General features: G+C 41.8%; 1 protein-coding gene across 2 annotated transcripts in view; it reads left to right on the forward strand.

Moving 5' to 3' along the window:
- Window positions 1–307: 307 nt before the first annotated feature.
- The window catches only part of FRMD5 (FERM domain containing 5), a 352011-nt gene continuing 338796 nt past the window's right edge, over window positions 308–13522 (forward strand). Inside the window, exon 1 of one of the 2 annotated variants that reach the window (XM_007467530.1) lies at window positions 308–646. In XM_007467530.1, coding sequence (XP_007467592.1) covers window positions 545–646 — 102 coding nt within the window. In that variant the 5' untranslated portion in view covers window positions 308–544. The remainder of the gene's footprint in view (window positions 647–13522) is intronic. The other variant, XM_007467531.1, reaches the window with a different exon arrangement.

Here is a 13522-nt window from a genome sequence, read left to right on the forward strand (position 1 = left end):
GCCGCTGAAGCAGAGGTCAAATGTATTCCAAACAGCTGACAATGATCGAGCCGGGTACCCACACCTGGCCCGGGGGCGGGGAAGTAGCATCTACAGGAACCGCAGGGAGAAAAGGAGCCCCTGGTTTGGGACGCCAGAGGGCTGCTCCTGCTTGTCTCGGTCCGACTGCTTTCCCGTGATTGCTTCTCCAGCTTGTCCATCATCGCAGTGCCCTATTTCTATTGGCTATACTGTCTGCCACTCGGTTCCGCCGCGCTGACCCCCATTGGGCCCCTCCGGCAGAGGCCCCGCCCCACGAGCAGGACACGGGCAGTAGGGCGCGGAGGAAAGAGAGCCGGGCGCTTGTTCTGGGCTGTGGGGAGGCGGTGGCGGAGAAGGAGGAGGAGAAGGAGGAGGAGCTGGGTCAGCAGGAGGCAGCGGCGGCGTCCGCGCTGGGGTGATGGTGCAGGTGCTTGGGGACGGTGCGGAGCTGCCTGGCTGAGGGGCGCCTGGTCCGGGGTCCGCAGCGCCGCCGCGTCTCTCCCGGGGGCGGGCGGGCGGGAAGATGCTGAGCAGGTTGATGAGCGGCAGCAGCAGGAGCCTGGAGCGCGAGTACAGCTGCACCGTGCGGCTGCTGGACGACAGCGAGTACACCTGCACCATCCAGGTCAGTGCCGCGCCACCCCGCCCGCGGGACCCTCTCGTCCCCCGAGTCTGGCCAACTTGGCCCGCGCCCGCCCGTCGCTCCAGACCCCAGCGCTTTGTCCACCCCTGGCTGCGGCGGACGGCACCGGTTCAGGGCGCGTCTGCCTGAGCCCCAGTCCGGGGCTGGGCACTCGGAACTCGGCGCTGCTGAGAGGCGAGTCCTCGCATTCTGGACCCCCACCTCACCCCCTGCCCTCTCCCGAGGTGAGGACGCTCTATCCTGGCTCCTCGAACCCGCCGGTGTGGGGAGCACCTTCCTCGGGCGTCGGGAGGGAGGCTCTTTCCCCGGCCGCCCCGTCGGGGGGCGCAGGCTTTGACTCTCCGGCCCGGCAAGGACGGCTGGCGGCTTTTCTTACATCTCTTTGGCTGGAACGATAATGATGTATGTCATAATTTGCCCCCCGCCCCCCCGCCCAGCATTTGTGAGTCAGAGCTCTCAGAAGGTAGAATTGAACGCGTAGCCCATGCAGAGTGGCCTATTGAAGGGGATACCAGCCCTCCGGGCTTTAAAGACTTAGGCCCCCCTCTGGCCTTTCTCTCCCCAAATCTTATTCATTTGGGCAATTCTGGGGGGCGTGAGGTAAAGATTTAGCAACAAGTCCCAGCGATTTGAGGGTTGGCGTTGGTGAGAATCGGTGACTTACAAAAAAACGCCAACAATACGATAAGGCTGCACAGCATTTCTTCAGAACCTGGTATTTTTGAAGGGATTTTTACAACCTCTCGCTGCGTGGCACGTCAGGAGTAGTAGTCTTTCCCAGGAATGCAGTCACAGCCCTCTCCCTCCTTTATAAAGTAAGAGATAGAAAACATTAACAATGCTCCGGTGTTTAGTTCACCAGCCAGGAGGATCCTGCGCTCACTGCCGAAAACTGCCCTTTCTGGAGAAGCAAATTGAGCTGGACCCAGAGGGTCTCACCTGCTCCCTTGCCTTTGCAGCAAAAAACCCGAGAGGGCTACTCATCTCAGATGTGGCAGACAAAAACTGACGGCCGGGGTCCTACTCTCTTTGTCTCTTTCCCCACCCCCCTCCCCCATTAATTTTTTTCGCTGACAATGCTCAATAGCGGAAAATAGCGGTGGGTGAGAAAGACGCTGGATAGTATATGAGAGCAGCTGCTCTCTGCTGACTCCGTGCTCAGGTCAGCCTTCTCTCCACTTTCCTTATTCTCCCACCTCCAAAACCAACTCTGGGCATGAGTGCTGACTGCTGCCAAAGATCTATGAGTGTAGAGAAAGAGAACAAAATCTCTTTTTCAGGCCACTTAAATACAGATTAAGCAGTCATAAAGATGCTAGCCATCAAGTGAAAGGATTTTTGTAGTTGAATATGATATAGAGATGTTGTGTATTATTTCCTTACTGAATGAGTGTCATGCTACTTTTTGTTTCTATTGTATCTTTATGTGTCATGTACAGGTTTTTTTGTTTGTTTTTTGGTAGGGGGCTCAGAGGAAACATGGATTGAGTGGACATCCTTACCATTTGAATACATTGTGCAGAGCTTTTAAAGTCTTTATTCTTTGTTTTAAAATTTAAAGCATTTACACAATAGCACATCAAGGGCAGTGTGAGATTTAGACTTCATGAATCCTAAAAGTACTTTTGGGATATATGGTGAAATAAAATTTCTGGGACAGATCATTAACTTTTGCCAAGATATAAAGTACAAATGAAACACAATTCATGTCACCTGTCCATTTAGTGATAACCTTGTGGTTTTAAGGTATCACAAAAAGGCAACTAGTTATTTTTCCCAGATAGTGGAAAACCCAGTTGGCTTATTGGTATTATACTTGTGGGTGGTTTTTATTACTGTTGTGAAAAATATTTTTAAGTTGAGGAGGACTTATTGGATTTATGCTTGCTATATGCTACTATGGTTGTATTTATTTTCCTGCTGGTCTTATTTTACATTATTACAATTTAATATGTTATAAAAATGTAGGCCACTTAAAAAAATTAAGCTGGGTGTAATATGACCATACTGTAGTAAGTGTTCACTATGTAGATATGTTAATGATTGTGCATTGTGATTCTTGCATGAAATTTAAAAAACACAGGAATTCTAAAGTATATGTAATATTGTCATTCTTTGGCACTACTATTGTGAATTGCTTTTGTTTTTACCCATGTGAGGAAATGTGGAAAATAAGACAATATTTTATGTGAAATTAATATTTTGAGCATACACCTTTTTTTGAGCATTAGAGATTGAGCTTTTCTTAGCAACTTTTCCCGCTTGTATATTTCTGTTGTGTGTGTGTGTGTGTGTGTGTGTGTGTGTGTGTGGGTGGGTGTGTGTTGGGGGGGGTGGAGAGAGAGAGAGAGCACATATGCGCTTTTTTGTCAGACACTGGGCACAGGGTCTTTTAAATCAGTATGTGAGCTACTTACTGGGTTAAAGCAGTATTTACAACATTTAGGAATTGCAGTACTGTATATTAAAAAAAATTGGTGATAATTTGACCTCCTTTTCCTAAAAGTATTGTATGGCATATTTTTCTTTAAATAAGGTATTTATTTTAGAAAAATTTCAGTGCTTCTTGAGATCATCAGAGACCACTTAGGGTATTACAGAATCAGGAATGTATCACTGGGTTAGAGTCATAATAGCTACATTTGGTAAATTTCAGTTGTAGGAAATTCTGTCAAAGTGTTGGTCTAGCCTTTCATATTGCAGCAGTTATACTGATCTGGCATTTAGGATGTGATTATTAAGGTAATGAAAATGCCTTATATCTTCTCAATGAAGGTTGCCACAGTTACCAGACTATTCTTTTATTCTTTCTGATATGCGAATGTAGTTGTAGACCATGAGAAATGAAAGTATACATAGGAGGGTTGTAGTATAATTGCTCCCCTGTGAAGAACATTGTTAACAGCTCCCTGCCAGTTTTGAAGGTCATTGCCTCATAAATGCAGATCTGGTCCATATTTTTCACACATCTGTTTCATTTAAGCACATATTTATTTACTTACCACATTTACTATCTTACTTTGTTATTTTATTTGGGAGAAAATAGGAAAAATGAGAAGGCTACCTACTATCTTTGAACTCTCCGAATGGAGTCATTTAGGTGCTTAGGCATGTAATATCTAAAGAATAGATTTTTAACTATCTTTCAGGTTATAACAGCTTATAAAATATTAAGAATATATTGCAGAAATGCCAGTAGAAGTATGTATTGAAAAATATATATTGCCAAGTCAGAATATTAATCACTTTTTTTTGGTTGTTGCTGAAAAGTAAAGCTACCCAAGAAATGAAATTGATTTTACTGGGAACACATTAAAATAACAACTGATTAAGCAGCTAGGTTAGATTAGTTTTTGCAGTTAACTAAGGTGCAATCATAAATGAAATGTGTGTGTAGAGGCAGTTCTAAGTGGAACCAAGATGTGGATTTGATTGTGGCTCAGCCATTTAGTAACTGTGGGACGTGGAGTAAGGGAGAGAATATTGAGGGAGAGAACAAATGTATTGATCCTTGCACCTGCCAGGCCCTTCGCCTGTATTATTATCTCATTTACCTCACATCAGTGTTATGGATTGATTTTATACCCATTGTACCAGCTAAAGAAAATGGGATTGTGGATTGGTGGGAGAGCCTATATTTGTTGAATGGCTAACTATGTACTAGGCTTTGTGCTAGGTGCTTTGCTTATACCTTATATCAGCCGTTGAGAGGTAGGTGGTATTATCCTCATTTTACAGATGAAAGATAGTCCCAGATGATGGAACTTGCTCAAAGCTAGTAGGTGCCTGTGCTGTATTTAAACCCCAGCCCTTTTGTCTCTAAATCCCATCGTTATTCCCTCTATCCATTCTGACTCCTTAAGTTACTTCACCTTACTTCACCTTAATTTCCTCATCTATAAAATGGAAATTTAATACTTATTTCACAGTAAAGAGAAAGTTATTTGGAGATATCACTACAAATAATAAGGAACATTTAAATAGACTAATATATTGTACTTATATTGTGCCTTATTCTATTCAGTTCAGAAATAGAATTGAGAAATGTTTTACTTTTTTTAGAAAAATAATTGAATTTAAGCTGTAAGTCCCCGTAAAATGATTTCTGATTAATTTCAGTAAAATTGTGAAATCCAAGACTGGCATAACTGAAATCTTTATTAGAACTCTTCTTTAAAATCAAGAGTTCAGGTTTGCTTTCCTTCTATTCTACCAAGTCTTTGGCTTTTGAGAGGCATTTATTGCTTGGACCGTGATTTGTCTTTTCTAAGAACTTCTGCTTCTTGGTAAGTGGAATCCTTGGTTTCATTAATGCAAAAAGGATGTTCTTAGAGAATTAGGATAATTTTATTCACAGAGAAAAACACAAGGCTGTTGTATTTTCAGGAATATTGGTTTTTAAAACCTTTATTTTGAAAAGTAATTATGCTGTCTCAGGATCTCTGTTACAATAGCAAGTCAGTTAGAATCTAATTCTTAAAACTAAGTTCCAAAATTAGCCTTCTAGGATCTTAAAAGCACTTGTATTCTGTTTCTTAATTTGTATATTAAAACATATATTGTATAAAACTAATGCAAATCAGTCTTTTCAGTACAGAAGGTAAATTCTAGATGTGTATTTATGCTTTCATTCTTTTTCTTTTTGAAGAAGCCCTGTTTAACAAGTGTCATTGGCATCCAAGAGAAACCTAGACGCAATCACTACAGCAGATTTTACTCAAGGGTATTTGTATGAACTTGCATTCTGTTAAATGCTTGGAATGAATATGCTAGATGAGGCAATTCAACATAGTGTACAGAGCATGTGATTTTGAGTCCTCTGTTTATACATTGTCCAGAGACACGTGTATCATGTCTGTGATATTAATATCATATTTAAAAAAGGAAATGTTTGCCAAAATAAAATCAGACAACCTGAAGGCAATAAACAGTCATTTTTCATATGTTTATAGTGGTTTATGTGTAATTCTTAAAATGTGTAATCCAAAATAAGTAGCAAGGCATTAGCTTTAGAGGCAATTTACCAATGATATAATAGTTACTATATTAAAATATTTTGGATTATTTTAAGAACTTTATTTTCTGATAGATTATACTTTAGCATTTATAAAGGAGAGAGTAAGAGGAAGCTATAAATCTTAAACCCCAAGAATCACAGCACCTAGTTCAGTGCCTTACATAGTTCAGTAAATACTTTTTCTGATTTGTTTGTGCTACATGATTGCTGTGTTAACTACAACACTTTAAAATTTCTTCTGCCTGAAAACAATAAACATTTCCTAACAATTGTATAACCATTTTTGTAGTTTCACCCCATCCCATTTCAAACCATTTTGCTCTGTAGCCCCTCTCTCTGGTGAGAAGCACAGTATGTAAATGTGGTATTTTATGAAGCCTGCTAACTTTTTGCAGTTATCCTTTGTTGAATTAGTGGAGCTTCAGCCCACAGCTCCTGTGATTTTTTTCGTTTGTTAGGATTTCAAGCCTTTCAGGTGCCCTCACTTCCCCCATCTCTGCAGGTTTAGAAGGCTTACAGCAAATGAATACTGCGTAGTACAGTGCTTCATGGAGCGTTAGAGGTCTGGCAGAATTAGGGTATTGAGCATACGGTTCACCACAGCCACAGAACCCTCCTGCACTCCTTTCCTCCAAGTCAGTACTACATAAAGCAACCTCCTCACAGCCTCATTTTCTAACATGTTGTCTGGACACAAAGTGAACCGTGCTTCCCAATCTGTTTCTAATTATGTCTATTTTATTTTATTATTTTTTAAAATAAATTTATTTATTTATTTGTTTTTATTTTTGGCTGTGTCGGGTCTTCATTGCTGTGCTTGGGCTTTCTCTAGCTGCGGAGAGCGGGGGCTACTCTTCGTTGTGGTGCACAGGCTTCTTATCGCGGTGGCTTCTCTTGCTGTGGCTCACCGACTCTAGGCGCACAGGCCTCAGTAGTTGTGGCTCATGGGCTTAGTTGCTTCGTGGCATGTGGGATCTTCCCGGGCCAGGGATTGAACCCGTGTCCACTGCATTGGCAGGTGGATTCTTTTTCTTTTTTTTTTTTTAACATCTTTATTGGAGTATAATTGTTTTACAATGGTGTGTTAATTTCAGCTGTATAACAAAGTGAATCAGCTATACATATACATATATCCCCATATCCCCTCCCTCTTGCGTCTCCCTCCCACCCTCCCTATCCCACCCCTGTAGTGGTCACAAATCATGGCAGGTGGATTCTTAACCACTGTGCCACCAGGGAAGCCCTATGTCTATTTTAAGTTGAATTCATCTTCTCTCTGATAGCCTCATCTGTAACATTCTGTTGGACTCTGCAGATCCTGTTTCTTGGAGCAGCCTCCTGTGGGTCACTCTTCCTCAGCTGTGCCTAGCCAGAGCTTGTACAAGATATGTGAATATCATGGAGGATTGGCAGCAACCTTATAGCTTCTGTATCTCACTTTCATGGTGCTCAGAGAGGAGGGTGCTGCTCTCCAGGAGGCCCAGTGGCAGTTGTTGCCCCTCTGTTTTATGGCCTTGATCCTTGGGGCTCAAGCCAACCACCTGAATGGTTTTCTTATGCAGCTGAGAAATTTGGAGAGTGCTGAAGCATCTCCATCCTATGCTGTACAGTGAGTGGTATTTCCCCTAAGAAAGCAAAACACCTTGTCATACGTCCATCCTAGCCATTGAAGCAGGCCTTCCGTTCCTTTAAGACCCTAGGCCCTGGTGGCCAATAGAACTTTTGAAGCTTTTACAAACATTTTACATATAGTAGAGCCAAAGAAAGACTAGGGAGAGCAGTTTCTCTGGGAGGATAATCCCCAGATTTAAATTATGGAACTCTTGCCTCCCAAGGCCATCACGTGACGCTCATTACTGTTGTCAATATTTTGAACAAGATAGGCCCCTGTATTGGTCTTTCACCAATTATAATTACTGTACTATTTCTAAGGATGGTGTTTTACTCTTTGCTCTTTCCAGATTAATTGCATCATATCCTAGATTTGGAAGGTAGGAACTTGTAAGGAATCTTAGGTTCAAATTCTCTAGGCTTTTGCTTGCTACTGTCAGAGTAAACATCAACTGTGTGAATCAAGTCCTCTAAGGAGATCCTTCCGTGCCATGCTCATACAGGCAAAATAATTGGGACACATGCTTGGCAACCACTGAGTTTGTGTACAATAGCTCCATTCACTTGTCTACAGAAAACACCCCTTTGACAGTGATTATAGCTTTCATCCCCCTCCTCTACTTCTGACTCCCTGCATTACCATGACCTCATCTGTTGGTCTGTATTTAGAGGCACTCTGGACCACTCCACTCCAGAAATGCTTTAGGACTTGTTGTTGTATGTTAAAGATCATTTCAAGTTAGGTAACGACTGCCCACCAGGGGAAGCCATTCAGGATCAGGACCAAACCTAGCTATTCTTATGCCTTATTTGAGCCATCTTACTGTGTCACAACTCAGGGGTTTTCTTCCTTTTGTAGAAATTGTGAACCTTGTTAAAAGCAAGGAGAATAGAGTGGGGGGGGGGGTTAAACCTTCTCAGTGGTTTAAAAGTGTGGTTCCTGGATGAGCAGCATTAGTTTCACGTGGGTACTCGTTAGAAGCGCAGATTCTTGTCCCCACTGCACACCGAGCAAATCGGAAAGTTGGGGCCTGGAACTCATCAGTTTAAGTCTTTCAGCTGAGTCTTATGCTTGCTGAGGTTTGAGAATAGCTACTACTTGGTCACACAGATATTTAGTAGATAACATTGATAAGTATTGTTGATTGACTGGATATAAAAAATGAGGGAGAAGGAGAAGCCAAGAGTGAATCTCATATTTATGACTTTTGATTTATTTCTGAATGGCCTTAACTGATTCTCTACCCTTAGAAGGTAAAAAGTTATTTGCAGATATGCATATGTGTCTTCAAGTGGGCAGGATTCTAAAGATGGTTCATAATTCCAATTTGATGCTCTTATATTTATTGGTTAGTTTTATTTTTTGTCTTTCCTGACCTACAAACAATATGATTATTTCATATTTGTATACTGTTTTTCAAAGAAATCTTCACAACTTAAAGCACTGGGGGAATAGGAGGAGTAAACCTCCCTGTCGTCCAAGGACTTACAACCTAGAGAGGGATTATAAATGTGTAAATAGCAAACTATAAAACATCACAGAATTCAGGGCTAGGACAAGGTGATATGCTGTGGCAGTGCACATGCGGGGGACTTGAAATTAAATATTTCTCAAAGGAGGTGAGATTTGAACTAGGTCATGAAAGATTGCCAAAAGCAGAAAATGGGCTGTGCGGATGGGTAAAGGGCATTCCAGGCTAAGGTAACAGCAGGCTACTTCTAGGTAGAAAAGCTAAAAATGAAAAGCCAAGTATGCTTAGTCTTTCCTTTACTATGTTGATTTGACTTACTCTGGTACAGTTGAGTCAAACGACAGAAATCTACTTTACTAGGAAAAATTACTGTCATTCTTGACGTGCTCAGAGGAATCAGTCTAAACTAAAAATAAGTGCATAAAGCTGGCAATGAATTAAATCTAATTCCAAAGCTGTGTAACACAAATTAAGATTCTTCACAAAGCAATGGCATCATATAAAGAAAAGGTAGATTGGGATATCAATCTTAATTCTGTGACTGCAGCAACTAAGTATGAATTTTATTTTCAAGAGACGTCATCAGTTTAGTTATCTGATAAAAAAAGAGGGTATCAAATTCCAACATTCAGCTGTTGTTTGAAAATCCTTTGACTGATACAGTGTAGCCTAGACTGTGCATTAACAGTTAGGAAATGTAACCCGTGGAGCCCTAAAAGGCACTTTTCAGCATCTCTATTCCCAAACCTAAGTGGCCACCCAAAATAGCTTTTCTGGAGGACAGAGGAGTGCTTCCCTGGATTCTCCTGTGAGCTGCTGCCTGCTGGCTCCAAAGTTCCCAGCCCTACACAGGGTGCACTTTTAGCACTCAACACAGTGCCAGGCTGGAGCTTTGGGGATGGGAACCTCCAAGAAAGCACTGTTTGGCATTTGGGCAATCAGTGTTCGGCAGAATGCCAATGCTAATAGGTTATTTTGCTCTGGAAGAGGAGAATAAGGAGGGATAGTCTAAAGACTGATGAATAGGGGAATGACTGACAATACAAGCACTCCATTTTGTTGGCAAGTTTAAGGAGGCTTGCTGTGAAATGGTATTATGGGAGCCAGTTAAATTAGCAAAGGCCCACAGGCCCAAGGCCTGAAAAAAATAGTGGTACCTCAAAACAGCATGCCCTAGGGCACACTCAAATGTCTGGCCACTTTATTGAATTTGTGGTAGGAAAAAGCCAAATCATTAGGAATCTTCTCAGTCTGGTACTCCCTCCAGGCACTGCATAATCAGGCAAATTATCCTTTGCCTCTAGGCAGGTGCACAGCCTTATTTCTCTATAGCTTGATTTAACTCAAGGGCCTCTAGTCTGGGTCCTAGCCTAATTCTGAGGACACCTAAGTGGAAAAGTTGGCTTCAGGAGTCCCAGAGGATTCCAGATACTCTAGTGAGGAGGTGCTACTAAGACTCTTATTTTGTCAAACATGAGCCAAGCAGGTAAGAACATTGATCACAACACAAGGAAGCAGAATTAATCAATTCACCTAAGGATCTCAAGTACTTCTGGGGGATAATTGAGGCTGGAGAAGGCATCCAGCCTGCCCTGTTTCAGATTTTTGCCTGTAGAAAAATCTAAAAGCCCCTGGAGTTATTACGGAATTGGAGGTTTGTACGTCCAGAGGACCTATGGACTAGCAATGATGTGTGGGATGTTATAAGACATGTTGAACCTACAGTTTCACAGTATACACTCATCTGTACAACAGAATATCCCATCAGCTCTTTGGGAGGCCACTCAGGAAATTTGGCTGTTGAGAGATAAAAATCTGATCAAAACAGAAGGTAATTCCAGTCCTACAGTGCAGCTTCTTCAATCTATGTCCAGTTTCAGGTTCTGGTACATGTGAAGTAGGTTAAAAAAAAAGTGAATGAGTTTGCTTGGTATAGCTGTAGGACATAAGTTACTGAGCTAACTATTGTAATGTCAGATTTTATAAGCAGAATAGCTAATCAACACTTGCTTTGCTTATTTTTAAATACACCTTGGATAATTTAGACAAGCTTGTTTAAATGAATACCCATAGTACAGAAAGCACATCTAGGAATTGTCTTCTAATAATTTTTATGGTAAAGGAGAACACATATTACCTGTATTCCAATTTTTGATTTTGGGTATACTAGACAGTCTGATTGTTCTAAGGAGACAGATAGAATGCTATTATATTGTCTTGCTGCAAATTAGATCTTTTAGTGTATCATTATAAAATATTATGGACTATTCCTACTCATAATGTATCTCATATAAGATACCTTTAGCTTCTGGTCAAAAGAAAATGACAAAAGAAGTAGAAAAACTTTACTTTCTCTTCTTGGTTTCCACAATTTTCTTTCCTACCATCTTTTCTGACATGATAGCTCTTCTGTCCATCTCTTATTATGTCCTCTGTTTTATGCTGATTTATACTTTGGGCCATTCATTTAATACAATCTCTTATCACCGCTTCTAATTGGCATCACTGCCAAGTTACACCTTTGCTTATGGTCAGATTCTTTGTGTGGTGGCCACACCTTCTGTTGGTGGGGGGAGGTGTTAAAAAAAGATATAATCATAGTGTGTGTATATATACACTGAGGCATAATGTGATCCATATCCTTTAATTTCATTATTTAACACAAAAGTGTTGTATATTTTAGTTAATTGGAATTTGAGACGAGACAAACAAATGAAAGTCTGTATTGTATAAAATGGTATCTTGAGGCTGGGGTGAGTATTATATGTTTAGAGTTTTCTATTAACTTTTTTGCAGTTTTTTATACTTAATGGATTAATAGACCTAATGAGACTCTATGTCTACTGTGACTTCAGGTCTGGTTCTTAGGGAATGGATGGACATGGTAGGGCTGCCCATGACCAGGAAAGTCTTTACTCTGGACAGCTAAAGTCAGTGAAACTGGATGGAGAGTTAAAATAGTTGACTAAAGGAAGAAACAAAAGATTAAAACCAGAGAAACAGTTGGGATAGAGCAAGATGAGCCTTAAGCAGAAATACCTGGTCAGAATTTGGAGGGAGAATCTGGAGAAGGAAGTTGGGGATAATGAAAGAATATTGAAGATCTGTGGGTTGGCCAAAAAGTTCTTTTGGGTTTTTTCTGTAACATCTTATGGAAAAACCCAAACGAACTTTTTGGCCAACCTGATATTTTTTGTTGTTGCAGCTGTATGTGATAGAAGAGCTTAATGGTTTAAAGGAGGCCTCTGGGCTTGGCCCCCATGTTGGGGTGATGTTTAAAATATTCAACAATCAGTGAGTCATGGTGAATACCTACCTCACTGACCAAGACTCTGCCAGAGGGCACTGAAGTTGGGTCTAGCGCCCTCTGCTGCGCCAGACACTAAATATTTAGTGCTGAATCGTGGGAGGTGGGGTTGGGATTGGTCCCAGGGCAGAAGGGAGAAGCCTCTCAGGGCAGAGGCTATTTGCCAACTGATAGAGAGAGATTTCAACATTTTAATGACAGGCATGGTCTTATCGATAGCACACCAAGCTGAATTCACTCCTCACTCCCTCAGGCTTCTTCTGTTAGGTGGGATGAGATGGGAACTTCCAAGAGGCCACAAGAGCTCAGGTGTTTCTGAGGTAAGATAGGGATCTGGATGAGTTCAGTTTTCCTCTTTGAACTCTAGCCTCAGTGATGGCAGGAATCAGAGCTCCTACATTGCCTTTCCTGGCTCTCCATTTGTGCTTGCCAGATATGGGGTCCTAAAGGTCTAAGTTTTACCCTCCTGCGGAGTGGCGAACCAATTCCGACCTTTCTCATGCTTCCAAAATGCTCCTGTGATCATTTTCTTTTTAAAATCCTTCAAGCTTTTCCCATTGCCTACTGGCTTACAGCCTTTTAGCTTGGCATCATCTCTTCCATCATCTTCCATCATCTCTCTGCTGCCTCCCTTCCAGCCTTGTCTCCTATCATCCTCCATATGCATTTTCTCCTGCTGCATGAATCATCAGCCTCTCATTACCTCCTTATTCCAGGGTAGACTCACTCCCCAGTGTTGCTGGGCAGTGCCTTGGGGGACCTTATTGTAGCACTTACCACACTGAAATGTAAATGTTCACTCACATGTTTTCATCTCCCTAGACTGTGAACTGTTGGAAGGGCACAGATTATATCTTTGTACAGTAGGTAAGGTCTCATGTTGGGGCCCAACAAATGTTGATAATAGATGTGCATGAATGAAAATGTTATCTCTGATAAAGGGGATTATTAATAATGCAAATGTAAGGTTACCTCTGACTTGAACTAAATAGATTTTTAAAAATGAACAGTGATTTCCCTGGTGGCGCAGTGGTTAGGAATCTGCCTGCCAACGCAGGGGATGTGGGGGTGAGTCCTGGTCTGGGAAGATCCCACCTGTGGCGGAGAAACTGAGCTCATGCGCTGCAACTACTTAGCCTGTGCTCTGGAGCCCACGAGCCACAACTACTGAAGGCCGCGCGCCTAGAGCCCGTGCTCCCCAACAAGAGAGAAGCCCGTGCACCACAAAGAAGAGTAACCCCTGCTCGCCGCAACTAAAGAGAGCCCACACGCAGCAATGAAGACCCAATGCAGCCAAAAATAAAATAAATTTATTAAAAAAAAATGAACATATCAGATTTTCTGGTGTTTAGAGATACATTATGGTGACTTCAAAAGGTGGTGATTTAGTGGTGATGGTTGCACAACTCTAGGAATATACTAAAAACCTCTGAATTGTACACTTTAAAATC

The sequence above is a fragment of the Lipotes vexillifer genome, unplaced genomic scaffold (assembly GCF_000442215.2).
Source record: "Lipotes vexillifer unplaced genomic scaffold, Lipotes_vexillifer_v1.1 scaffold722, whole genome shotgun sequence".
In the NCBI taxonomy this organism is placed as follows: Eukaryota; Metazoa; Chordata; class Mammalia; order Artiodactyla; family Lipotidae; genus Lipotes; species Lipotes vexillifer.